Here is a 27,101-nt window from a genome sequence, read left to right on the forward strand (position 1 = left end):
TACCACAAGGTGGCAGCCTGGACTCACAAATTGAAGCTACAGACGACAGTTTATTTCCAAGTTTTTATTCTTGGCTGAAAATAATTTTTACACTTTTTTTGTTTTTGTCCAATGGCATACCAAGTTCAGTTCAATAGATACAGTTTGTACAACAACCAATATTCATCAAAGCAGACTTTTACATTGTGTACATTATGAACAACCTGTACATGGACAAAACGCTTACATCATATTTTCAGTCTCCAAACTAAGACTCCGTCTTTCTGCCAGAACCAAACAATCAGAAGGAAATTATGGTCATCCTCCACCCCCCAAAAAAGTTCCACTTAATAAATCTCAGCAACATTTCACCCCCTCCTGTTGAGTAACATGTTCCTTTGATGCAAAAAAATCCCCCAAACATCAGGTCAGTAAAACTAGTATTACTTTGGCATCCAGAACAATTTTGTTCTGCACAGGGAAAAAAATGGATCTGGATGCAACTCACAGCTGCAGCAGAGCAGCTAAACCCAACTCCGGTTTAATATGACTGCACAAGTGTTCATTAACAGTCTGGCAGCCATTTGTGGAAGCAGGAAGTGTATCTACAGAGTGACATTTCTCATTGGAGTCGGGACAAGTGTGGCAGCCAGAATACTGAAACTAGAGATACACCATCCATACAAGTTTGCACTTCAAACCGAGCACCATGGCCATGGCCAACAGAGGTGATGCAAAACTCAACACACTGCATGCACTCTTATGGTAACACTGTTGCAACACCACCTCCTTGTTTTTTTAGTTTTATGCCTTTCATTGAAACAAAGACGCTGCTGTCATGATATCAGGGATGAGCTGAATTGATTAATGTTTGCAACCCTCGTGTTTCTGAAGGCATCACTGCACTCCTTCATATTTTACCAAGCTACGGAGGCCCGCCAGCATTACAGCGCAGAAACGTAACACTTCATCTTCAGTTTAAGATAAAAACAGACGAATGTATTAAAAAAAAAAAGATTTTCCAATTTTACTCTAAACCCAGCATTTATTTTAGCTTTTTAAACCCATGCAGCAAATTTCTACTTTGATCAGTCCAGTGTGTGTTTTCTTTTTTCCCCATCACTTCCCATGCCTCTTTCAGCAGGTGTATTGGTTCAGTAAACAAATATTGGGCAGGTATGGAGTCTTTAAAAAAAAAAAAAAGTACTATTAATAATACAGATGACTACACTAAATCACACAGCCATATCTGTGTTTATTGCATGAATTGTCATCCTTCTGTCTGCACCAGCAGAGGTCACTAAATAAAGTTTAAATCCATGGATTTCATATCAAACACATTTTCCAAGCTTTTCCAAACTTAAAAAAAATAAATCCTTCATTATCGGAATTAATAAAGCAACAGCAATTCAAAACATACTGACAATAAAAGTGTTCTTAGGCAAGTTAAAAATCAACCAATGATTTTTGATAGATATCTAAAAGAATTTAATGCAGCTTAATATTGGTTCTTTATGTACAGCATGGTACTCTGAAAGTGCTGGGCTTTATAAAGTAGCCAATATATGTAAGAAATAATATATAATACTGTTTAGAGACAGGTCACAAGTCTTTGTGCCCCTTCATGTGGCACAGCGTCTTGCACATCTCAACAATCGGCACCTCCCGGCTTGCTGGCTCTAATACACGGCCAGAACAGAATGTAAGCAGCCACCTTTCAGAACAGATTCAAACATCTGCATCACTGCACTGCAGTTTGGCACAACTGTGGAGCAAAATCCACTGCAATCATCTGTGCTGATGCCCGTGGTCAGATCAGCCGGGAGTTGCGGAGGTACTGGATGAGGACCCTGTACACGAAGGTGTACTGGGACAAGGTCTGAACCATCAGCATCCTCTGATTGCGTAGCGCCAACAGGTGCTTGGGAACATCCAATGGCTGAAAGAGAAAATATTCATTTTTGATAATACAAAGATAATACACAGAAACCTCCCCCCCCAAAAAAAATCACTTAAAAAACAAAACAAAACAAAACAAAAAACCTTCATTAGGGTAAGAAAATTACCTCATTGTGCTCTAGACACGCTATCATGATCTCAGACAGGATGACAACTCCAGTCCGACCCACTCCTGCGCTGCAGTGCACCAGCACAGGCTGGTTGGAGTTCTTTGGGTCACTGATGCTATTTGTGTGTCTTCTCACAGACTGGATCTCCTCCAAGTAGGCTGGAGAAAGATGAGAACGCAAACTTTATATTTAACTACATTTCTGGAAACCTGAATGTAGCAGAGGTTATTAGGCTCAAAAAGGTAAAGATCTGATTATAAACTGATACTGATCCACTCACTGAGGAAGCCTTTGAAGTCCTCGGGACAGCCGTGGTCAGGCCAGTCTGTATACTGCAGGTGCCAGACGGTCCTCTCTTGTTGCGTCAGGAGGTGTTTGATCTTTAGCCCAGTGGTGGCGTAGCAGCCGGACTCTGTGCGGAACCGCGTGGTGATCTTGAAGCGCCCGTACGTCACTGTGTTGTGCCGGGAGCCAAGTCGGGGCCAGTATCTAAAGCTCTTTTCTCGACCGCTCTCCTGAACGAAGGAGATGATGCGCATATGTCAGTGCGCATAGAGACAAGGAGGGGAAAAAATATGAAGGGGTTTAAAATTAAATCAACGTACCTCTTCGGCAGTGACCATGGCAATGATGGAGACACCCTGTTCCCACACCATCTGCCAGAAATCCTGACACGTGTGCGACATGGGACCCTGCGAGGCAATGTAATTCCACTCCTGCCCACCTACTGTCATCTAATGAGAAATAAGACATAAGGAGCATTCTCAGTCATTTCTTTTAAAAAGGGAGAGCCAGTACAGCAGAAAATATTATTCATCTATGGAAGATGTTATGTTGTCATGCCTGAAACTCCAGAAAGAGGAAGTAAAGGTGACTAACACGCTGCCATACCACAAACCATTAAGCACGACTGAAATTTAAAAGAGTATTTGCACAGTATTTCTAGTTATCTGGTTTGCAAATGTATGTACATACATCCCCAAAACAACTTACTCTAATGTGTGATGCATTGATGTAGCCCGTGTTGTTCTCTTTAGTGGGAACCAGCTCCACTCGGGTATCGTCATAAGGCAGGACATCTTGGAAGCGGTTTCTGTCTCCGCTTTCTGGCAGCTGGGCGATCGTGTACTCCCCTCTTGGACGTTTTGGGATGCTCTCGTACTCCTTCAACACTTCACCCTTCTCCATGTGCTGCTCCAACACTTTGCACTGACAAATGCAAACGGAAAATATGTCACTGTCATGGACAATGCTGTCAAAGAAGAAATTTTGCATGGAAGTGAAAATATATCAAATGCTTAAACTGAGAAAATGCATTATTTTAACAAACAGGTCACAACAATGACTGTAAAATCAATACTGGATGTCTAATCTGTGGTTACACTCGTGTGGTGCTGCATGGGCTCAGGAACACATCCAGAAATTAGTGCCTGAACAGAGTTCACCGTGTCTCCCACAAATTCAAAGAAGTGATGTGTAATCATAATCCACAACCACCACTGTCTGTTCTGGGACAAAGCTCCTTTTCACAGACTAATTGAAAATGCAAAGTCTGTTTTTCACATCATGTCCTCCAGACTAAACAGGAAAGAAGCCATCAGGCTTGTTATTAGCACTCAGATCAAAAGTCTGTATCTCTGATGACAAGTAGCTGCATTAGTGCCTATAAAAATGGCATCTTGAATATTTCTAGAAAGCCAGCATAAATGCTGAAATGCATATGCATACTGCATCTTTTACAGTAGCCTGGATTCGTGGTAGAAGGAGCTGATCTAGCCTGCCTGTAGTCCAGATATTTCACCAACTAAAAACATCTGACATCACAGCATCAATGAAAAATATGACAGAGAAGACCTGTTCAGCAGCTAGAAGATAAAAGACAACATTCGTCTCCCAAAAGTCCAGCAGCTGGTCTCCTCAGTTCTTCAGACACTTACAGACTGTTTTTGAAGAAGAGGAGATGCCCCTGTCCCTGCCTTTTTGACTCGCATTGCTGCCATCAAATTCAAAACATTTTCTTTTTCTCATTTGATGTTTTCTATGTTCCATTGTGAATAAAATATGGGTTTATGGGATATGCAAATCATTCCGCATTTATTTAGTGTCCCAACTTTTTGGGTTTACTTTCACTGTTAGCGCAACAACCATAAAGATTAGCAATCCTTACGAGTTCAGTTGTGTTTCAAAGCTCTGAACAAGAACACGTACCCTCTCCATAAAAAGTCCTCCAAGAGTCTAAACGAAGTTCAAACACATCCCATTCACATAGAAAATCACTCACGAATTCAAACATTTTTAGATGCCATACCCTTTCATCATTCGAGGCTCGTTCAGGCTCATCCTTAATCTCGCTGTGGACTGGCTGCCTGGATATGGACAGGCCATTGAGGTGGGCAACTTTCAGAGGGCCCATCTTCTTCACCTCTGACTTGGCTCCTTTTTTCATGCCCTAGAAAGACGTTAAAGTGGTGACAGAGAAGAAGTGAGAATGACAGTGAACCCCAGAGAACAGACGGACAAGAGGCGGGGACAATGCAGCCTCGCTGGGCGTTTCTAGAGGAATGTCACCTATCTGGTTTACCAAGGTAGACCGACCGCATTCTTCTCAAATACGTTTGCGTCATTACATGCTGGCCACTGAAACTTCTTCTAATTCTTTCAGGATCTGCACTCATGTGATGTTGATGTAGGGCAGAGGCATCAGGTTACAGAGAAAGCAGTTTTTGTTTTCTGACATTAACAGTGCAGCAACCGGCCAAAACAGAAACAGACTTAGGCTTGTACTACTGGCAATCACACTGACGATTCAAGAAAGAAAATCTTGTATGTTTTTCCCTTATTGGTGATTATTGTTAATAAGCACAGGTGACTGCGTCTTCAATGTCATTACAGTCTTACATTACAGTCTGCTGCAACTGCACGACTCCAAACCACTTTGCTTTCGAATGTATTCACCATAAATACATAGTGTGCTTAGCGACAGTAACAAGTCATTAGGTATACAGTAAAACCAGTTTTATGTGTAGGTAATTATTATAGGAACACCAACACAGGAAAAAAACCCCAAAAGACAACAACCCTCGTCTCAGACAAACCAAGCTAGTGTCACGTAAAAAATTGTTTTCTTGTTAGTAATTTGTACATCATTGTGAAATTATGACAATGTTGTTAAAAATGAAGCAATACACAACAAAATTAAATGTCTAAAATAAATAACAAATAAACCTAAAATAACTGCATATTGTAGAAAATGATATTACCATGTCTTTGTTGATCATCAAGTGGGTCTAGGAGCTATTTAAATACCAAAAACACTTGATACAAAGAAATGCACACAGCCCATATTCAGGAACTTTGCCTGTAAACATGCCATCAGGGCTTATATAAGGCTGTGTGTCACAGCTATACAATTATGGCTATCCAGACACACCTTCCAACCTCAGGCAGCAGCCTTGCAGCCTGCCATTATTATCTTCTTGCAAAAGATGCTCTGCGAGCTCTAAAAATGTCTGAGCTATGAGCAAATGCTCTGTTCTTTGTTGTAAGTGCGAACACAAGTATCTTTATGCAATTCTGCCATCTGAGGCACTGAAGACCCAGCAGATTACTTTGATTTTTTGAGGGCAATGTCACCACAACAACAGTGAAATACTTGTGGCTAACATTACATTAGCTCCGATTGTACTCCCACAGGCCAGAGCTATGTCGTAATTATAACCCTGAGGGATAATCAGAAATTGTGGAAACTTTAAAACCGATCTGAATCCAATAAACAAGGACTGGGTTGGGTCACTGGTTTTCATGTCGCCTTTCATGCTTCAGAACAAGCCAAACTCAGCTGGCTTGTTTTCCCCGCGGCCCGTTAGATGTTTGTTTCTCTCCTGCTCTGTGCTCCTATTTGCTGTGTTTTAATGCAGTTGAGTTCCCAATAAAACTATGGGAAGAGTATAAAATGGGGACACAAACACAACCCATTAGCTGGGATCTGTTTAATTTTTAAACCAGCCACCTCTTACAAGCTATTTCCCAAGCCGTTTCTCTGCATTAAATTTATTTTATTTTTTTTATAACTCTCTTGTTTGCTGACAAAATCAACATTTGGGTTAGTTCCAAACAACTACTGTAATTAGGGCTCTGTTTAAAAAAAAAAAAAAGTTAGAATGTTTAATTCACGTCTTTTCTATCAATCAGGTCATATACATGTGCTGTACTCCCATTGGCCGCTCCTTTTGCTGAAAGATATGTGGCTTCAGCTTCAATACTTTTAAGGCTATCCGGTTGTTCAGTCTGACGTCACTAGCCGTGTCTGGGTCTAAACTCCGCTGCAGGTCCATATATCAAACGATCACTATGGCATTACTGAGAGTTGAAAAACTGTCTAAAGTCTTTCATCTTTAATAAAATGATCAGCGTTCTGCTCTACCAGGTGTAACAATTGAGTTTGGCATCAAGGCATCCATGAAAACGGAATTTATGACATTTAACGGAAATATGTCTGTGAAGGTTCTCAGTCATCCAGGTCATCGTAGTCAAAGGAGCTTGCAAAGAAGTACCCAGCCACTGGTACAGATATGTGGACGACACCTGGGTCAAAATCAAGACACAAGAAGTGGAATCCTTCACTGCGCACATTAACGCTGTGGATAAAAACATCAAGTTCACCAGGGAAGACACAAAGGACAACTGTTTGCCTTTCCTGGACTGCGCCGTGCACATTGAAGAGAACGGCAAACTCAACATCGAAGTTTACCGGAAGCCCACACACACGGACCAGTACCTCCTTTTTGACTCCCATCACCCTCTGGAACACAAACTTGGAGTAATTAGGACCCTACACCACCGGGCAGAACATGTTCCCTCTAAGCCTGAAGGAAAAAAGAAGGAACACACACATGTAAAGGAAGCACTCAAAACGTGCGGCTATCCTAAATGGGCGTTCTTAAAGTCAGCAAAGAGGCACAGAAAAGAAGACCAGACACCAGCGAGGGAGGATAAGAAGGACAGACGCAACAACATTGTCATCCCCTATGTAGCCGGTGTATCAGAGAAACTCAGGAGAGTTTTCTCCAAGCATGACATCCCAGTGTATTTCAGACCCAGCAACACACTCAGACAGAAACTGGTTCACCCGAAAGACAAAACGCCAAAACACAAACTTAACAATGTGGTGTATGCTGTACAGTGCAGCGAGGAATGCCCAGACCTCTACATTGGAGAGACCAAACAGCCACTTCACAAGCGCATGGCACAACACAGAAGAGCCACCTCCACAGGACAAGACTCAGCAGTCCATCTGCATCTTAAGGATAAAGGACACTCTTTCGAGGATGCCAATGTTCACATTTTGGACAGAGAGGACAGATGGTTTGAAAGAGGAGTGAAAGAAGCCATCTATGTCCACTGTGAGCGACCATCTTTGAACAGAGGCGGGGGTTTACGACACCAACTCTCTGCCATCTATAATCCAGTTTTGAGATCCCTTCCCAGACGCCTTAACGCCCACTCACATCCTGGGCCATCTGACCTCAGGAATTCGCATGATAAGGTGGGGCCAGGTTTCACAATGAACACACCCGAAACTCTGGCTGATTGGGACCCACACCCAGTTTCACACCTTGGCTCAGGCGATTAGAGGATCATCAGGGGGTCCTTTTGTCCCTCTGTGGGGGGTTACTCCCACTAGGTTTATATCTGGGACTCTCCACCATTTGACCTTAGAACTGAAGAAGCTTCTCGGATGAGAGGTGAAACGTCTTCAAGCAACTTAAAGAAGTCCAGACGCTTTTCTTTGCAAGCTCCTTTGACATTTAACGGAGTTAGAAGTTAGCAGGGAGTTAGCTCGCTAGCTTCTATCTAAATACAATATAGCATGTCCTGACTGCGGGGTTTTGGAAACAAATTAAAACGTACAGCTCTGTTATCACTTCCAACATAAATGAAGACAGAAAACTAAACAGCAGTGACGTTTGTAGGGTTACTGAAGTTGGGCTAGCTGGTATATAATGATGTGCTACGTGACCGCTAGCGACACAGCTATGTTAGCATAATATAAACAAGCTAACTTTTTTTCCACTCGATAAAAGTTAACGTGAGTGTTCTCGGTGGTCAGGAACAAATGTAATCGCATGGCAGGATGCTGTAAAAGGACCAAACTTCAGCCAGGAGAACAACTGAGATAATCCATCCACAATACGAGGTTAGTCATTCATATACTGCTGCATGGGCTGGGCTGTAGTTACATCCTAAGGTTTTAAAAACTGAGCTTAAATAAACGATTAGCGGTAATAAAAGCCGAGGGAGGTCAACAGGGATCACTGACTGTTTTAGGAGCTTTTTGAGATCAAATAGAAGAAAATACAAAACATTAAACATGTTAACAACACAAAAGCCATATTAAACGTAGACTACTTTAGACCCGGAAGTAGGATTCGTCGCGTCATCACTGAACAACCGGATAGGCACCAAAAGAGCTAATTTGGAGCGAGGTGGAGTGAGAAGAAAATTGGTCTGGAACGATGGCCAAAAAAAGAAAAGCCCAGGAAGAGTGCTTTTCCAACTTTTTTATTAAAGCACTACCGTACTATGCTCCTACTGTAAAGAAATACATTGATGTATTATAGTTAATGTATGTCCATTCATCCATCCCTCTCACCAGCTAATGTGAGGGAGTAGCAAGACGTTCCCAAGCCAGCTGAGAGATGTAATTTCTCCAGACTGATTCTCATTCCTGCCACTTTGTCCTCGGCTCCATTATGACCTGGAGGCCACCACCTGATGAAGTCAGTGGGACCATATCAGCTGCCAAATGCAGAGGTGAAATCCTGAGGCCATCAAAGTGGAAGCTTTCTGCCACTTGGCTAAACCTAGAAGTTCTGTATAAAAATTATAAACAGAATCTGTGACCAGGGCAGCCCTGGCGGAGTCCTACATGCATTGAGAACGAGTCTGACTTATTTGCTGGCTCCAAGCTCCTGCAACAGTTATAGTGTTCAAATGGCTTGTAGTAACAGGGCAGTCAGTCCATACTCATGACGCATCCCCACAGGATACTACAAAGGACGCAGTCTCCAAGTCCACAAAACACATGTGGACTGGTTGGGAGAACTCCCAGTTAAAAAAAAAAAAAAAAATCAAAAAAGAAACAGCATATTATTAAAATACTCTGAACAACGGGGGAAATTTGGAAACAAGACTCACCGCAGGAGGTAAACCTTCTACTGCTTTCTTCCCAGGAGGAACATCAGACACAGGCCTCTTCTTGAAGTCTTTCTTGGGCCTCGGCTTCTCCTGACCACTCAAGTCTCCCTCTGAAACCGAAGGCATAATCCTGGGCTGCTGTAACTCTGATACTAGGTACAGTGGCTCACGTTCATGGATCAGGGTATGAACCTTATAGGTTAAGGTGCCGGTTATAGAGGGGTCAAGAGAGGAGCCTATGGGATATGCAGGAGGAGGCTCTGTCGGAGTCTGCTGCTGCTGAGGTGTCAGGGAAGAGAGAGATGTCAGACTGTGATGCTGCTGTGGCGGCTGCTCGGGAACTAATGCCTCCTGAGAAAGTGGTGTGTGACGTCCACTGTCATCCTCAAAGTCCTCTTCTTCTCCGCTACTGTGAACTAGCATGGTGGCGTCTGAAAGGGACTTTTTATGTCCGTACTGCACATCTTCCTTAATGTCTTCAATGTCTTCTGGATTTTTTTGTTCCAAAAACACATTGAGCTGGGATCCCTGAGAGCGCCCGCCATGCAGCACTGGAGGAGGTGTGGCCATTTCAGCTGCTGAAGAAGATGCCGTGCGCTCTTTGACCCTTATCCCCTCAAAACTTTGCGCCAACCCAGCAATCTCAATGGAGTTACGTTTCTGAGCATGGTACTGCTGCCTTTGTGGAGGTCCGCTGTAAAGAGGCTCTGAGACCTCTTGCAAAGAGTGTGCAACGGGCAGGCTGTCCTCCTGAAAGGTCTGGACTGAGTGGTGCACACGCCTTGTTATAATCAGGTCTGGATTGCTGCTGCTGACGTACAGGTGACGTGACAGATCAGGTGTGCTGTTAGCTGGTCTAGGATGAGCGTATGGGTAAGGTGGAGGCGATCGGTACACGTGTGTCTTCATGATATTGGGGGCTGGATACTCTTGTGCCTGTTGTAACTGGACATTTGTGAGCTCTGGGACACTTACTGCCCCCACCACAGATCGCCTCTCTGTAGGGTAGGGGTATGGAGAAGGGCTGTGGAAGCTGGAGCCCAAATGCAAGGGATAGTGGTGGTGCTGAGCTGCCCCGCCATGCTCCCCCCTGATTTCTGGCTGGCTGTAAACTAGAGGATCTGGTCTACTGTAGGCATAGGAGTTTCCAATATTTAGGTTCCTCATAGAGTGGCTTTGCCTGTGCTCTTGAGACAATACCATTCCTCCCCCTGCACCTCGGTTCTTCTGACGCATCACTGACTCATAATCGGGAGTGGCACGGTAAGAAGGTGGGATGAGAGCGCTGTGCCGGTGAGAGGGGACGTAGTCTGGTCTGGTTATGTCGCTTGTAATAGAGGGGTTGGAGGACATGGGTGAAGGCTGAAGGTAGTGCTGGGGATTGGTTAGGGAGCTGGTACTGTGGGCACTGTACACGCTGCCATTACGTAAACGTCCTCCACTACTGTATTCTAGAGGAGAGCAGTCCAGGCTGGTCTGAGAGTGGTAGTAGAAACCGTTCTGACTGTTCATGTACAGGTTGTCTATGAGCAAGTGAGAAAATTCCATTATAACTAAAGAACAGTTTAAGCATTTAGATGTAACCAAAACAAAAAAGACAAGAAGAAGAGTTTACCCTGTGATGATGTGTAAGGCTCTGTGAAATGGCCATTGTAGTGCATTTGTGGAGGGGGCATCATGTAGGTCTGCGGCTTTGGCTGGAAATCAAAAAAGAAAAAAGAAAGAAAGAAAGGGATTTAATCAGTGCTAATATGAGCCAAACGCTGCCAAGGAGCAAAGAATCAAACACTGCTTCTAAACAATGATTATTCATTATAACAATACCCACGAGAAAGAGTGCAAAAATTTGTCAACTTTTCAATTAAAAACAAATGCAGAATTATTTTTCTGAAGGACGCGTTTCAAAATAAACTACTGTTTTAAAAGACCATTATGTTGTAAGCTGTATGTATTTTCCTTCCCCCCACATTAAATACATTTTCTTTGTTTGTTTTTTTAATAAAGCAAAGATGCAACTTTTTAAATCTGTGTGTTTTAGTGAGTGTGGGCATTACCAGAGATACCCTAGTAGAGGATCTCCGTCTGACTGGGTTGACAACTGTGGGCTGGGGTTGGCTAGCAGAGGAAAAAAAAAAACCCAAAACAAAACGTGAGTCAGCAAAGATGAACTTACCCACTACTGCCGTTACAAAAAAGTGTTTTGCAATACTTGATGTTGTTCTTGGACACTGATATGGCACACCTGGAAAGGTGCAGACCAGGTTAAGTCCATAAAACATGTCGTGTTATTCTTCTCCAGCACACCAGTGTACATGCTTGATGAGTCATGTTTTGATTTTACATTCACTTTTCATTTACCAATTGTTAAAGACAGTTTAGCAGAAGTTAGATTTTGTCTTAACAACAACGCACTGCCCAAATAAAATGCAGTCTAACCTTGTTTTAGACTTGAAAATATGCAACACAGAAGTGAAAGAACGTGACTAAGCTCTTCGTCTCATGAATGTATCTGACTCATTACTCAACACGTATAGAGTTCTGACACTCTTAATAGTCCCTTGATTCAACCCAACGCAGTTCAGTTACATTACTTTTAGATTCACAGATGCTGAAATTCATCTAAAAGTCAATAAAATGTGCAACCCTGTGTACTGGCTTTAAGTAGTAACTCAAATCTAAAAATGTATTTCACTTAAATTAAGAATCACTGTGTGGTTCAAAACCCAAGGCCCATTTCAAATATGCAGGAAGCGTATTTGTGGTGGCACTGTTGGGTAAGCAGCTGAAAGGAATGAATAATGGCACTTGTCTGGCAGGCATACTGTAGGCGTTGGCTGACTGTGTTCCTCACCCCTTATTAGAAGGCAGAGAGGGACGAGAGAGCATTGGAAAACGAGGAAAGGATAGAAAGAGAAGGGACTTCTGGGAGCCCTCAGAAGGCAGGGGGTCACACTCCTCTCTGAAGAGAGAGGAGGAAAGGAGTACAGACATGAGACTACACCAAAGATGACACCCATGCATGAGACAACGATGAACAAAGAGACAGCTTGGGGTAGATGGGTGGAGAGAAAAAACACTCACAGGCTACTCATGTTAATCTTATAAAACTTGAGCCTGGCCAGACACATCCGGCACACATATTTGGAGGTTTCCATGTCTTCCTACACATGAGAAAGAAAAACAAAAATTAGATGGCTAAACATGTGGTACAGACTAGTATTTGCTTAGTTATGGACAAATAAAGGCAATCCTGGGAATGCCAGTGTGATTTCATGGCCCCACACACACACTATGCTAAGGTTAATGATGAAGGCCATCTCCAAATTATCAAAATCCAATAGCAGACAGCAATGTCACTAGGGATGGAAAAGACACTGCAGTTACTCACGGTCTGATACTGAACACTCTCTTCTCTGTTGGCTAGCTCCAGGGCAAAGAAAGACCTGTTGTGACTCATGTTGTTAATATCATGCCACCTACACAGCCAATTAAAGCACAGCGGCACAGAGGAAGAAAGGAGGGGGGAAGAAAGGGAAAAAAAACAACACATGATGTCATGGTGGTCACAAAACCTCAGGGCGTTTTTACAGACATGGTTGCTTTAAAAACATGCATATGTGGGAGTCAATCAAAAGCCATCTAGAACTCATACTGGTACATAGCTAAATACTTTAATGTTCACATACTCACAAAACTGACAGATAACATTCCCAAACATCCTCATCAGCTATCACAGTCTACTTGACCCACTACCTCCTGAGCCATATTCAAGGCTGGAGAACATTAAGGAGACAACCTTAACCAAGAATAGCTTGTAAGTAAGCTATGCCACAAAACTCCGTCTTCCCCTCCCCCTCCCCCCCATTCTTAGAAGTAAATCAGATTTCAGTTCTTTAGGTATAATTGCAATCATTTTTCCTAGGCTCACCTGTATAAAACAAGCGGACGCTCGCTTTTGTGCTTGACAAAGATGCCGTCAAGGCAGGAACCCAGGGTAACATCTGCACCTGTATTGTCCTGGTATGACCAAAGGAGAATTTTGTAAGCCAGTGTCATACTTGTTAAAGGATCCAGTGATGATCCAGTGGCTTTCACAGACCTACCTTGGCTTGAAAGGTTTCTTGGCCATAGCCCTCCATTTTCTCAACCTCCTGCATGTACAACATCTCTGCCTCTGGAACTGGCAAACCCCTGAAAAGATTTTTAAAAAATATCAAGAAAATGATAACAGTACTGTGATCATATAAACATTAATCAGAAGAGATGTGTATTAATCGAAACAGGCTTTATATGTATTTGCTTGTGCATTTGCTCCAATTCTGTGTGACGGTGGGGTTGGAGCCAATCCCAGCTGTCATGAAGCATGAGGCCAGGCACACTCTGGACACACGGAGACTGATGACCACTCACGCTTAAGTTAATCTAACCTGTACATCTTTGGACTGTGGGAGGAAGCCATTGTAGCCACAGGTATAGGAAGAACATGCAACCCAGTGGATTCAAACGCAGGATCTTCTTGCCGTGTGGCGACAGTGCCCAACCTCTCACCTCTGTACTACTACTAAAAGGTATTTTTCTCCTAACAACAGCTTTGTTGTTAGGAGAAACAACATTTAGCCCCTTATTGTGCATCCTCAGTCAGATATTTAGGGAACCCTAGTTTGTAAAATGGTCAAGGATCAACAGAAAGGCTTCGAGTGTAAAACAGTTTGTTGTCCTCTGAAACTTTCATCACCTCATGTTTCCTAGGAGATACTAAAAAGTTAATGACATTATAAGTAGAAGTGACACAGCTTTATTAACAATTTGTTTACTTTTTTTTATCTCATGAGGTAAAGATAGTCATTAAAATCTGATGAATGACAGTTTGTTAAATTAACTGTGTTTACCGTTGTTACAAAAATCAACCAAATGCGTTATTTGCCTTAAACATTTACATTATACATTCTACTCAGAATAGAGACGACCAAGAACCAAAAGCCCCAATCTCCGAACAGACCAAATCAGAGCCAGTGTGTTTCCTCTGCTCGCCATTTGTGTGACCGGGTAGACTGATACTTCGAAATCTGGCTTACTTGAAGGACTGATAAAGAAGAGCCACTTTCTGAATGGCCTCTTCCAGCACTCGCTCATCCTGAATCCAGTCCTGCAAAGACAGAGCGAGAGAAACGTGTTTGATCCAATCCACACAAAAGAATATCTGAGTTTAATGGAGAACAAGTGGAGAATGCTTACAATGGGGAACAGTTCAAACTTCTGAAGGAATTCCTGGGAATCATATCGATTAAAGTCTCCAAAGTCAGCTGTGGGCAAGAAGAAACAATAGAGCATAAAGTACAGACATTTGTAGCAAAGCAGACTCCAAGGCTCTCTCAATAAATCCTATGTCTATTTCCGCTTGCAGTACAATTCAAAATAGACATTCAGGACTTGCAGAACGCTGTAATGCCTTCTGGAAAGCTGTAGTGTATGATGACATGATGGACTAAATTTAGAAGGGGAGATGTTTGTTTGTTAGCCCGCCAGCGTCTGATAACGTAGAGGTCCTAAACTGTTACAGCCTCAGGCTTCCTTCTGGCAACATTAACAGCTTTTCTTTTTCTTTTTTTCCCCAGACATCAGCTGTGCTTAAAGGCTACAACTGTCCTCCATTCCCAACTCTGCTGCACGTTACACAAAACAGGTTTACTCGCGGCACACTGCACAAGTTTTCATTGCAAACAAAGCACAGACTAAATATGAAGGGCAACTGCAAGAAGATTCAGTGTGCTTTTCTAAACATTGAATGTTAGTCAGGCATTTGAATATGGCTGCAGCAGTAAGTGATCTCAGCAGCACAGCTATGCTGTAACACCCAGGCAAGTAAGCTGCAGCGCCTGATATAACTCTGCCAGCACTGTCTGAGATTCTTCCAGCTGAGCGAACGTTACAGGAGCTCAAACTCAAGCAAAGAGTGTTCAAATTCACTCACTGTTGATCAGTTTCATAGATATATGTAGGATGTAGAGTTCTTCTTCAGTGTTGAGATATATATATATATATATATATATATATATATATACAAAAATTGTAAAAATGTTCTTATAATCTATCCGTTAAACAGCTGAACGGAGGTTTCTGACAAACTACTGTGAGGAGCAAACCTCTAAAACAAGATGCTGAGATTTAAAGAAAAAAAAAAAAGTACCATTAATCCCAACAATTTGTATGCAACTTGATTTCAATTTTTTTTAGCTGTGCTTTAGGTGGAAAACTAGACTTCTATTCAGAAATAATTGATGAAAACTCATTTCCAGTACAACTCCTCCAATCTCTTTGCTTGAGACTTGAGACCCCTTTATATTCACAGCACTCGTCGTGTTTCTCGCAAAAATAACGTCGCCACAGCTTAAAGCGGACCATGGTTAATGTTTAATCTGTCCTCTTGCTTTTTTTCTTCCTGGTACAGGAGGAGCAGTCTTGTACCAGTGCTGATGCTGTGACTTCTATGCTTCTGTAATGACACATCCATCATTAAACTGGTAGTGAAAACTGACATGAACACATACTCATGTCTTCTTCCTGGCTGCAGTATCAGCAGCACTGTACCAGGTCAAAAAAACCCTGCAATGTGCACAACTGAAACAACACAGAGCAGCTTGCACCAGAAGACGTGACACCACACTGAACACGTTGTGCCATCTGTGAGGGCAAGAAGGAACACAGGACTTACCAAACTACAAATTCTGCCATCAGGCTAGTATAATACATCCACAATACCTTGCACTGCCAGGCTGGCCAAACGTATAGCTTGTTCGAGTGAGCACGATATCCTGCCCTCTAAAACATCTTTCTTCAGTTGCAGGTAATACTGATATCTGTAGAGAGAGGAAGCAACTGTTAGGAGCAGAAGACTGGCAAGCAAAACAAGAACTATCTTCATGTTTCAGATATAACATCATTAATTACAAAACATCTAGCATACAGCACCAGATAAATTAACACTCAATGTTTAATGGCCAAATCAATAAATAAAACAAAAAAACTGTACAATCAAGTAAGAGTGTTTTAACTACCGTAGCTGATAGTCAGTACAACTTTTTAATACTTGATGTGGCGGCACTAAATTTTGTCTAAAATTCTCTAAGGTCTTTCTTGCCAGTAGTCTTGAGCGACAAACAGTAAAAGAGAAAAAAAGAGCAGTGGCTTTGTAAAGACACTTCCTGCCACTGATCACCTTGTGATCTCCTGTTGCAGTTGGGTGACACTGGGTATGTAAAACACGACTCCAAAGTAAACGGTGGGCTCCAGCCCATACTTGTCCAGCTGCTTCTTCAGTGGCTTCTCCAAGTCAATCCATCTCTGCTGGTTCTGCTTGTTTAAGTACCACAGGCTAAAGTATGTTATCTAACAAGCAAAAAAAAAAAAAAAAAAAAATGCAAGAGGACAGATTAAACATTAACCATTCTAGGGTAAACTGTAATCCAGGCAGGCACATTTAAACTTATATTACATATTAAAGACTAGACCAATAGGTTACCGCTTAAGAGCTCAGTGCCAATGTAAATCTGCTCGTCTTCTCCTGTTTGTAAATATAACACAGACCTTAAAATCCAAAGTTGCAATGTCTGAAATTCTGGCAATGTTGGCATGATATCCACAAATGTTTAGAAACTGTATTTAAGAACACATTTCCATTTGACACTTTCACAGTGTATATGTGGGTCACAGCATAGAACAACGAATGAAGGCAAATGCTTAATGGCAGTACTACTTTATGACGGGGAAATAAATTCAGTAAAACGTGAGTACAATTTGAAGACTGGCTAAAAATCATTTATGAAAACTACTCAATGGAAAGATTGCCATTTTTGTTATAAGCACAGCAAGATAAATTTACAAAATAATGAAACGCTTATATCATCCCACTTAGGAAACTTAGATTAACTAGAAACGCTAAATTATATAATTACCGATATGAAAACAGACAGAGGAGCTTAAAAACGTATCTATATAGAAATAAGACTAGAGACACGAGGTTCTTCTGTTTTAATTTAACGTCATCAGTGAAATGAAATTTTCTCAAAAAAATAGGAACATTAATACGAATTGTCTGGTTCTTTTTATGTAGCTGTTATGTATCATCTAAAATAAATCTAAAATCGAAGACTTCTCTAGATTGTGCTGCCCTCTCTATCCGAATATCCCACAATGAACACTGGTAAGAGAGCAGCTGGAAAAAACAACTATAAATGTGTTTACTGGCATTTTACACTGGACAATAGCTGCTGTCTATGAGTAAGCACTGTGTAAACATTACAGAAATTTGTTTTTATAGCAATACTAAAAAGTTATATTCAAAATAAAGGACCTACTAACCCAGATACATCCATGGTTGAAATGCAACAGTGAATTGTGCTTTTTGTAGTTTAACAGACTGACTAGTTCACCACATGATTCGCCTAGTAACTCTACTAACACTAAAAAAGCAAACAATGTGACATAAAGTAAATGAAGGTGGAGGCCTTGCATTAGCATCACTAACCAAACATGCTAAATAAATGCCATACTTGGACATGAACCTCAGTACATTATCTTTCATGTTTCTCAACGTGAGTTACATATATGTGTATGTAAAGCATTTAACTGGGAAATGATTGAGTCATTACATCTTGGGAAATATTATGGGAAATGACATTATATGAGTAGACAATGACAAACTGGTTATCATAGTTTCTGTTGTTCTGCTTACTAGTTTCAAGTAAGAATGTGACCAGAAGACAATGGTCACAAAAATACTTTGTTGCTGAGATGGCAGGTCTTAAAGAGTCCATATAAGAGAGAACAATCAGCACTTGTATTGCGTGAAAAACACCTACATACCTCTCTTAACTCGAGTCTCTGGGCTACTGCCTCCAAACATTCCTGTCCAGTGCTCTCCACTGAGAGTGTAAACTCAACAAACTCTCCATTGAGAAGCTGAATCCGTGTGACAAGACAGCTCTTGCTTGAAACAGTATACCTTCGAGTCCTTTTGAGTTTTAAGCCAAACGGCAAGGGCATGTTTCAGGCGTCTTAAACAGTGGAGAGGGGGTCTCCACTCAGGCCAGAGGAAGTATTCTCCTTGATGTCCACAAAGTTGTGATAATGTAACAAGTCAGGGGGGTCATCATCAGCACACAGGTCTGAAAAGTCAGACGGAAAAATCAAATCAGATGAGCATCCAAAACCCACAACCAAATCTAGCTTTAACAGCGTGGCCTTACTCATCACTAAAGAATATGTTACGATACTTACCTTTAAAGACTACGGTAGACTAACACGGGGATTACCGTAAAGTAATCCCCTTAATGCTTCATTTTGACAGCAATTGGGTCTCAGTAACGTTACAATTCCTCCACCTCTTGAGTTGTTTAACAATCTGGGCACAGCAGAAAAGGCAAATCCTACGGATGTCCCCTCTGACCTGTGCACTTACTGCTAACTACAATGGTCATTTTTACTACGCCTATGGCTACAGTAATCACTTTCCGGCGAATAGTCTGATCCAAACACCAACAAGTGCGACCGATTCTATAAGAAGCAGGCACTTCAAAATCATAAACCATGCATCCATTATATTTCAAATTATTGATAGTTACAATTGGACTTTCTTTACTGCTACAATTAAAACGCTTGGTCTACATATTTGGTATTATCTAACTGCTTTTAAGTCACTTTAAGAAAATCCATTACATTCACTACAACTGGCTTGGAATTAGCGTTTACGCTAGCCCGCTAACTTCCAGCAAATAGACGACACCCTTGGGAAGCTGACGTCGCCCCCGGTAAATATTTTTTTGGGGGAAAAAAACATCAACGTTACCGTTAGCCACCAGATGCAACTTGGTAGTCCAACTATTGGTCAGTCCTTAGGGATTCCACCACCAAAGTCAATGGATGCTGCTTACTGGATAACTATTAGATTAACAGGCAGTTTGTTTGTCTGTAGTTTGTTCTGGATCCAAACTAACAGAGCCCACATGCCTTTTGGTCCAAGTGTTCACTCCAAGTTCCAAGCGTGTTTCGCTTCCTGGGATTAGAAGAGCAACAAGTGTTTCGGTCTTCATCCGCGGCGCTATTGCTTTGGCGTTTGTTTGATCAGCCTTCAATACATTCCTGGACTACACTGAAATCAACACCAACTCAACTAAACATTTATACAAGCTAGTTGGTTAGGTGTATTTTCATAAGCAAACTGTTTAAAATCTATTGTAGTTCCTCTGGAGCGGAAGGATACATGCAGGTTTTCAGAGCGATGACATCAGACAGCTGGAATGCCGAGCAGTGAAAATGCCAGAAATGGGACAGCTGTCAGGCACTGCTGGCGAGGACCTGTCTGTTTACTTTTTACATCGACCCATAGCTAATGGCAAACACACGATATTGCAAAATAAATACTTTCAAGATTCAAGCATAACGAAATCCCTGACACAGTGCACGAAAATTAAATAACAGATAAATATAAAACCTTTACTGACAGAATGTGTGTGTGTTTGTGTGTGTACATTTATTAAGCACCGTAAACATTGGTACGTATTTAAATGATTTAAAAAATAAGAATTTACTTGAGGATGTTGCACATTAGCATTGAAAATGAGTTATTAAAATGAATGTGTATGAGGATGTAGACTTGTATAACTGAACAGTAGAATATTGCAGATTATATATTGATACTATTATATACATATAATAGATTATTTTTTATAGTTTCCCAGTTGCAATATTTCTCAAGTTAAGAACCTCAATGATAGTCTCAATAATCAGAAGCAAGCAGTGAATGAAAAGCAAATTTTATTGCAGTTGTAAAGACACTTTCTGGTAACAGTGGACTTTTCAGGTTGAACACACTTCACACCTTATCTGAAAATGTTAACTTGTGCTACATCATACTTAAAACTGACAGGGCACTATACTGAAACTAATTGCAGAGGTAAACTGCAGCTCAGCCACTACAGTGATCAAGCTTATCCCCATCCTAAATGAGAACTTTAAAGCTCAGACTTATTTTTGTGACATTTTCATTGTGCTTTTGTTGTTAAAAATTCATCGAAAACAAAGCAGAAGTACAACACTCTTTAGTGAGGCTCGTAAATAACCAGTGTTATTTCTTTTTATATGACACCTTTTAAAAATGTGAAATATCACTTCATTCTCTGGAACACACTTCACTCGGTAAAAATGTAGACGGACATAAAATCCCACAGTACAATAAAAACTTAAAATTCATCTTCGCTGCCAGAATCCCCTGCATTTGAACGTTGCTCACTGGCAGCACTTTCACAGTGTGTGTTGCTGGACACATGCAATGACTCTGACAAACTTTTCCCTAGATCCTCAAGCTCATTAGACTGTCCATCAGCTTGCTCTTGATCACTGGCTATAGCAGAATTCTCCTGGGTTTCACTGTGGACACTGGTTGTAACAGTTGTGCCTACTATATGGAAATCCTCTTCACTGGCTGTTGTATTATCAGTGACATGCTCACTGACCAAAGAAAAGTCAATAAACTTTCCCTCACTGTCACCCTTCTTATCTTTTTCAGTTATTTCAGTTTGAGAAGGAGTTCTTGTAGGAGAGTGTAAGGGCGTAGAAGCCAATAAGGGATCAGTATAAGCTGGGAAATCACAGTGTTTAATTGGGGACACATAAGGAAACAAGTCATTGTCTTCTTTGGTCTTTACATGTTTTCCCGCTGATTCCAGACACGGTAGGAGGCTATCAAGCAGATAATTCTTTTTTTCAAGCTCTGCAGTGGAGCTGGATATGTTGGTTGGTTCTTCAAAGTCTTTACACAACACTTCCAGCAGGTGGCGCATTTTACCCTAAAAACAAGCAAAGCGGGCTTATAAGAACAGCTTAAAAAGCCATGAACATGACTTGCCTAAAATGTTTTGTATTATGCATGAAATTACATGCTGACCTCATCTAGTTGATGACGATTCATGTCGATGTGCCGATTTAACACACGGTCTAGGACCCTTGCAGAGGACACAGACACTTACATGTGAGTAATTACTCAAAATAAGACTCATAGCTACTATTTAATCAATAACTCCTTTATCAGTCACATACAAATTTATTAAGAAGCTGTGCAAACGTCTGTACATCTGTCATCCAACTATGGCACAGAAAATGTAAAAGAATTAAAATGTTTCAACCTGTCAGAAATGTGTCCCCTGGACAAGATATCTTCTGTCACAGCAGAAATGAATTCAAGGTACATTAATTCTTCTTCTCTATTCCTCGACAAAACACAATAATTCATTTATTAGATAATGTATTACTTTAGATTGTTAAAATTTGTCTATGTCTACTAATCAGAAGGTCGGTGAACTTACTCTGTGGATACTCTCATCATATTGGGAGATTTCCTATTTTCTGGTGAGACCCTAGAAGATGAAACACTTTAAGAATCTTACTGAACAAAGTAATTAAATAAATAATAAAATGCAATGTCCTTTTCTACTGCATGAGCTCACCTGGACAAGGAGTCGAAAAAACCGCACTCTCTGCCCTTGACTGCTCGACTCTTTTGTCTTGATGATGAATATGTGCCATTAAGCTCATCCTCAAACGACTCATGCTCTGTAATAAATCCCTGTAGAAAAAAAACAGAAAAAAGAAAAGAAGGCTGGAAAATGGGAAGTGTAATTCGATTCTGTCAAAGCGTTCTTGTGATCAAAGTATTACTGATAAATTGTGATATGTATGCATTATTAATCAAATCAAATTCTCCAAATTACCTGAGATGGCTCATCAACATCCAGCATGCAGTCCTTGTTCTTTACGCTGTATGAAAACAACCAAAAGACACGTGAAGACACAAGCGGCACATGCTGAAAAAAAATCTCCCAAGACACGTCTTTAGATCTGCAGTCTCATCAAGACATTCAGCCGTTACCTTCCATCACACATCTCCTGCTGAAATGATGTTGAGTTGCTGCAGTCCTGAGTAGGTTTTCTCTGTGGTGCTCTGTAGTAGCGATATTTTGACAAGTATGAGCTCTTATCTGATTTTAAGGTCTTAGGAGTGAAAGGTTTGTCTTGTGTAAAGTGCTGTGAATGTTTCAGTAGCAAGTCTCCGCTGTATGTCTTCCGGACAGGGTCCTGGAAGGTTTTGTAGGAACTCTGATCTCCAGAAGCTGCCAATGAACAAGCTGACGACTTTCTTCGAAAAGTTGCCTCCGGGCTCCGATGCTTCAATTCTGATGCTGGGCGAGTGTGATGAGAGCTGACTTTGAGCGATGGATAAACCATCTCATTGACTTTAAAGGTGGTGTTGAACCTAGGGCTGGAGACCAAGGAGCTCCTCGAGCAAAGGTAGGTGCTGTCATCATACTGCACAGATAATCTGCTCTAAAAAACACACATGGGGTGAATCTGTTGTTGTGTAGACTGAAAAAGATTCCAAGCAAATAAAGTTGGCTTTGTGTTTGCTTGAAATCTGCTAGTAAAAAATTGTTAGCATCACATGAAGCAGTGATTAATGACAACGCCAGATTTTCTTACCTGTGATGAAGAGTATGAAGTTCTGCTATTCCTCTGTGCAGGTGCTGACTGAGGACGGCCATTTTTCCTCAACCTATCCCGCTTGATCTGGTCATTGTCTGTAAAGAGGTATTAAAACAACTGAAGTAGCACAACAGATACAATTCTCTGCACTGCAGAACTATCACCAGCAGCAAAGCATGTACTTTACTTTATTTGCCTATTATTTACTTATTATACGCACTGCTAATTATGGCATTATTTGTCTAATTATTAGCTAAATTTATGACACAATCTAAATTTATTTTGTCCCAACATCTCCTGCTGTATGAGTCATAAGAACAGAGTATGGCCACCATATATATGTATACTTACACTTCACACTACACAGCAAGCTTTTGGGTACTGAGGTATCAATGGCAGCTGGTGGATAAGATAGAAACTATTAGTATTATTACACAACAGAATTAAACACAATACTTAGTTTTGGTCTGAAGTATACAGACAGGCTCAAATATATACATAAATCTACACTAGTATTTGGTTAAATATCCCTTAGCATGTTGCACCTGGACCAGATCCTTTGGGTAAACACAAAAAAGCTTTGGGTACAATTCTAGGTGGATATTTGACTCTTCCTGGCAGAATCGGTTGAGGTCATTCACATGTTGGTTTCCTGGTACAGAACCAGTTTTTATACAAAGTTCACACATTTAATATGAGACTGGGGCTTTGCTTTGCTTTATCCATTCCAAAATCAGTTTTGATGTGTGTTTTAGATCATTTTCCCATTTGAATACCCAATTGTGTCCAAGTTTCAATCATCAGGTTGTTGATTTGAGGTGAAGTTGAAGAATTTTGAGGTAGTCTTCCTTCTTTACTATTCCATCCTCTTTGTGCAGTATACCAGTACCACTGGCAGCAAATCAGCTCAAAAGCACAATGCTACAGCCATCATGTTTGACAAATGGTACAGTGTTCTTAAGTTTGAAAGCCTCACCTTTAATCTTCCAAACCTAAGTCTTGTCATTGTGGCCAAATAGCTTAATCTCTGTCTGATCTAACCATAAAACCTTCCTTATAACTGTTTGAACTGATGATCTTGGAATCTGCAGTTGTTTAGAAATGGCTCCAACTTGTGTAAATCTAGAGTAAACTCCTATTGTTCTTCTTAGATCTTCAGTGGGTTCTTTGGACTTTCCTGTTCTGAATATCAGTCTAATGAGTCCTGTCAAACCAACCTTCTTATGCTCCAAAGAAAAACTACCAGTTGTCAATCATGATCGCCAATGAGATGTTAATAGGCTTTGACCTTGTCAAATTAAAAGAACCTTAAGCACGAGTTATTAAGAAATTTAAGTTAGTGTATGTATCTGAGTGTATGCAAACTTTTGACTTTTTTGAGACAATCCAGAAGAAATCCATCCTCAATGGGTTTTAATGGGTTTTTAAAAAAGTAATTAAAGATGTATGCTGTAAAATCAATGCACCCTGAAAAAAGAACAGTTCAAATAAATCATTAACAGCCCCAAATTACCATGACCACAACTGTAAAATATACCTGCCATGCAGCTCACCTTTAGCTGAGTAAACCTTTTTGTAATGAGACACCATGTGGTCTTTAATGATGGATTGTGTCAACTTGCTAGAGGAGAGTGGACAGAAAGCTAAAAACACAAAACAATATATGATAAACTATTAAATTAAGCTCTTCTTACAGATGACCAGTACTCATGAGCATGTAATAATACTTACGACTACTTTTCAAAGCCTTTCCTCTCACACCAGGGCTGTACCCCAGTCCAGATGACACACTTTCTAAAATGTAAAAAAGTGTTATGACTCACACTTTATCAGTTACAGGTTTTTTATGATTAAAAACTTTTCATTTATCATTTCATTTTATAAGTATGTGGTGCACAGCGCTTCTCAAGACTAAATAATTTTTAGATAACTAAAACAGCAAGTTTACCACAGCAAGATACACAGTAAGGCAATGCTAATTTAGTTAACAGGAATCTATGCGTTTCCTAGTATTTTTTTTTTTTGATCATTTAACTAATAACACATTACAGTACAGAGTATTTTCTTTTGGACCTGGAAATATACTGTTAAGGGGTTCCAAGACTTTCGGGGGTAAATTCTGTGCTATAAGTTTTAATAACACTGACTGTTTACAAATAAAAATAGTAAATACTCAAAAAGTGGTAACATAATTTGAAGTAAATGTTTGAATAACACTGAAAATAAATAAGACGAAGCTCCAGCAAACAATAAGAGTACATACTGGTTTTAAGTTTATAGAGGGCAGTACTAAGCTGATATCGTGGATCTGTTCAAACCAGAAACAAGAAGAAACGAATAAAGATTTAACAGGTTAAAATGTCACTAAACGTAAACTGGCTTTACTGAAGCATCGTTTTACAAGCTGTTTTCGGTACAGACAAGGGACTAGTAACCACTGTGCTGACCGACTTGAAGCCATATTATTAACAATAAATACGGTGGACATGAGCTTATCTTTAGGTAGCTGCTTAAGCAAAAAAGCTAAATGTGCTAACGTCTCCCGACTCATTATCCAGCTACATGGCTAACCAATGCTAATAGCATTAGCATTAGCATACCTATTCTTGAGTCCATAATACTTCACTCAGCATATCCCAACCTCGGAAATATTCTGAGGGAGAGATGGCAGAGCTCGGATCCATCCAGAAAATTCACTGTACTTAACCGTAAACATGCTGACGTAGTGATACAATCAAATATCGTACAAGTAATAACCTATCAAAGGTTTAGCAAATGAAGAGCGAAGTAACGCTTCCCCGTCGCCATGCTGGTTGCTATGATTGCTGTCGTCATCACGTTGATGCACAACAGGAGCACGCACACACACAACATGAATGAGAAAATTGAATCGAAATGACAACCTAAGAAAAACGCCCTTAAATCCAAACTTGATTAAATGAAATATGTCAAATAATTATCTCAGCAGTCTGAAGAGTACAGTACATATGATAAAGATATGACATGCACAACATAATAATAGACAACCTAAAAAAGATCTCCTGTGAATATTTGTGTTTCAGCACTTGGATTTCTGGGTGTGGAGTTGCAGACTAACAGGGGGAGCAAGTGGGGCTAGTGTAAAAAACAAAACAGGAAAACATATAGCCGTAAATTCAGGACCACTTGACCCTCTCAAAGATCATCAAGTGAGAAATCATCCTTGAAAGCCCATGTTTGGTCTCCAAGAATAAATCCCCCATCTCTCCACAGATCCCCCGGTTTGAAGTATTTCTCTCTAATAAATAACATTTTGTTAAATGTCTGGCTGAAAAGGCTTAGGTATTAAAATAACATTTAAGTAATAGTCTTACCAGTGTGACAGTAAGAAAAGCAGGAGCAGGAGCTAGACAGATTTCAGCCACAGGTTTTCTTTCTTTTCATTTCAAAATGCATTATGTGTTTATATAACTTTTTTTTCTACTTTGGTGGGTGAGGTTAATGTGTTTTGTGGCTTTGCAGACAGAATACTGCCTCCAATGGACTAAAACAGCTTTCTGGTTGTTTATGTGGCTGGTTCAAGAGCAAACATTATAATTTATTCACCATGTGGGTCACTAGATCCTTTCCAGTTGCACCAAAATCATCAATAAGCATATCATTAATGGTAGCCGTTCTTCTTCATTACTGCAACAAACTCTGACCATGGTGTGCTGTTATCATAAAAAGCCAAATCCTCAGTGACCTAGTTTTACAGTAAAATGTGGGAAACTACAGCACCACAAATATAAGTTATGATTCATCTGAGTACGTGTTGGCCACGAGAACATTCTGTCAGCATCATATTGTTAATTCTCTTATTTTCCTTGCATTGTTTGATTTAACTTTTAACCCCTTGCGTCATTTACCAACAAAAGAATATAGTGTGACAGGCAACACATTTTACTGGCACTTGAATTGGGCATAAGTTCAAAGGAGAACTGGTCAATGACTACATTGGACAATAACTTTATTGTAAAGTGATCAATATTTTTGATGCTCAAAGAGCTGACTTTGATCATTTAGGATCGTAAAGACGTCAGTTTACAATAATGTGTAGAATATATATATACTGGAAGTGCTGGGTATACAAGTCTGGCCTAAGTCTTCGGTCAGAAAGACTGCAGCAGTCCAGGAGTTTAGTTCACCGTCTTTAATGAAGAGGCCGAGTCAGCAGGGAATTTGCACAATAATGTATATTTGTTTATTTGCAGTGTATCCACACGATGATCTATTTCGATTTTCCCATAAGACCGCATCTTCTTTTATTAAGTGATTCATTTCTGATCTTGTACATGTGTGTGT

At 40.5% G+C, this 27,101-nt stretch overlaps 2 protein-coding genes across 4 annotated transcripts; both read right to left on the reverse strand.

Moving 5' to 3' along the window:
- Positions 1-1,168: 1,168 nt before the first annotated feature.
- Positions 1,169-19,445, reverse strand: ptpn21 (protein tyrosine phosphatase non-receptor type 21). Of its 2 annotated transcripts, XM_005942636.3 has the most exons (20): positions 19,090-19,445; positions 18,108-18,409; positions 16,462-16,631; positions 16,005-16,102; positions 14,481-14,548; positions 14,321-14,391; positions 13,349-13,436; positions 13,174-13,262; positions 12,634-12,721; positions 12,327-12,406; positions 12,097-12,204; positions 11,300-11,360; positions 10,861-10,942; positions 9,246-10,768; positions 4,357-4,497; positions 3,042-3,257; positions 2,654-2,782; positions 2,329-2,563; positions 2,046-2,206; positions 1,169-1,918 (listed from the first exon to the last, which is right to left on the reverse strand). In XM_005942636.3, the coding sequence occupies exons 2-20, from the start codon at positions 18,285-18,287 to the stop codon at positions 1,790-1,792; spliced, it is 3,717 nt and encodes a 1,238-aa protein (XP_005942698.1). In that variant the 5' UTR covers positions 18,288-18,409; positions 19,090-19,445; the 3' UTR covers positions 1,169-1,789. The 2 variants fall into 2 exon arrangements, with proteins under 2 accessions (XP_005942698.1, XP_005942700.1); XM_005942638.3 differs by lacking the exon at positions 12,097-12,204 and having other exon boundaries at positions 19,090-19,439.
- Positions 19,446-20,040: 595 nt separating this feature from the next.
- On the reverse strand, positions 20,041-25,607 carry spata7 (spermatogenesis associated 7). 2 transcript variants are annotated; one of them, XM_005942631.2, is made up of 12 exons: positions 25,379-25,607; positions 24,510-24,572; positions 24,332-24,421; positions 23,130-23,177; positions 22,776-22,873; positions 22,168-22,622; positions 22,010-22,055; positions 21,746-21,864; positions 21,605-21,655; positions 21,425-21,502; positions 21,187-21,244; positions 20,041-21,088 (listed from the first exon to the last, which is right to left on the reverse strand). In XM_005942631.2, the coding sequence occupies exons 1-12, from the start codon at positions 25,392-25,394 to the stop codon at positions 20,483-20,485; spliced, it is 1,728 nt and encodes a 575-aa protein (XP_005942693.1). In that variant the 5' UTR covers positions 25,395-25,607; the 3' UTR covers positions 20,041-20,482. The 2 variants fall into 2 exon arrangements, with proteins under 2 accessions (XP_005942693.1, XP_005942692.1); XM_005942630.2 differs by having other exon boundaries at positions 21,425-21,508.
- Between the last annotated feature and the right edge of the window lie 1,494 nt (positions 25,608-27,101).

The sequence above is a fragment of the Haplochromis burtoni genome, unplaced genomic scaffold (genome assembly GCF_018398535.1).
Source record: "Haplochromis burtoni strain Fernald_Lab_line unplaced genomic scaffold, NCSU_Asbu1 Contig_89, whole genome shotgun sequence".
Classification (NCBI taxonomy): domain Eukaryota; kingdom Metazoa; phylum Chordata; class Actinopteri; order Cichliformes; family Cichlidae; genus Haplochromis; species Haplochromis burtoni.

Coding starts and splice junctions, on each gene's coding strand:
- ptpn21 (XM_005942636.3), bottom strand. CDS start 18,287: ATGCCCTTGCCGTTTGGCTTAAAACTCAAAAGGACTCGAAGGTATACT. Junction 13,263..13,348: donor AAGAAACCTTTCAAGCCAAG/GTAGGTCTGTGA, acceptor TGGTCATACCAG/GACAATACAGGTGCAGATGT. Junction 2,783..3,041: donor TCAATGCATCACACATTAGA/GTAAGTTGTTTT, acceptor ATTTCTCATTAG/ATGACAGTAGGTGGGCAGGA.
- spata7 (XM_005942630.2), bottom strand. Junction 22,874..23,129: donor CTTGCTGTGTAGTGTGAAGT/GTAAGTATACAT, acceptor ACCTCTTTACAG/ACAATGACCAGATCAAGCGG. Junction 21,865..22,009: donor ATGTTGATGAGCCATCTCAG/GTAATTTGGAGA, acceptor TTTTTTCTACAG/GGATTTATTACAGAGCATGA.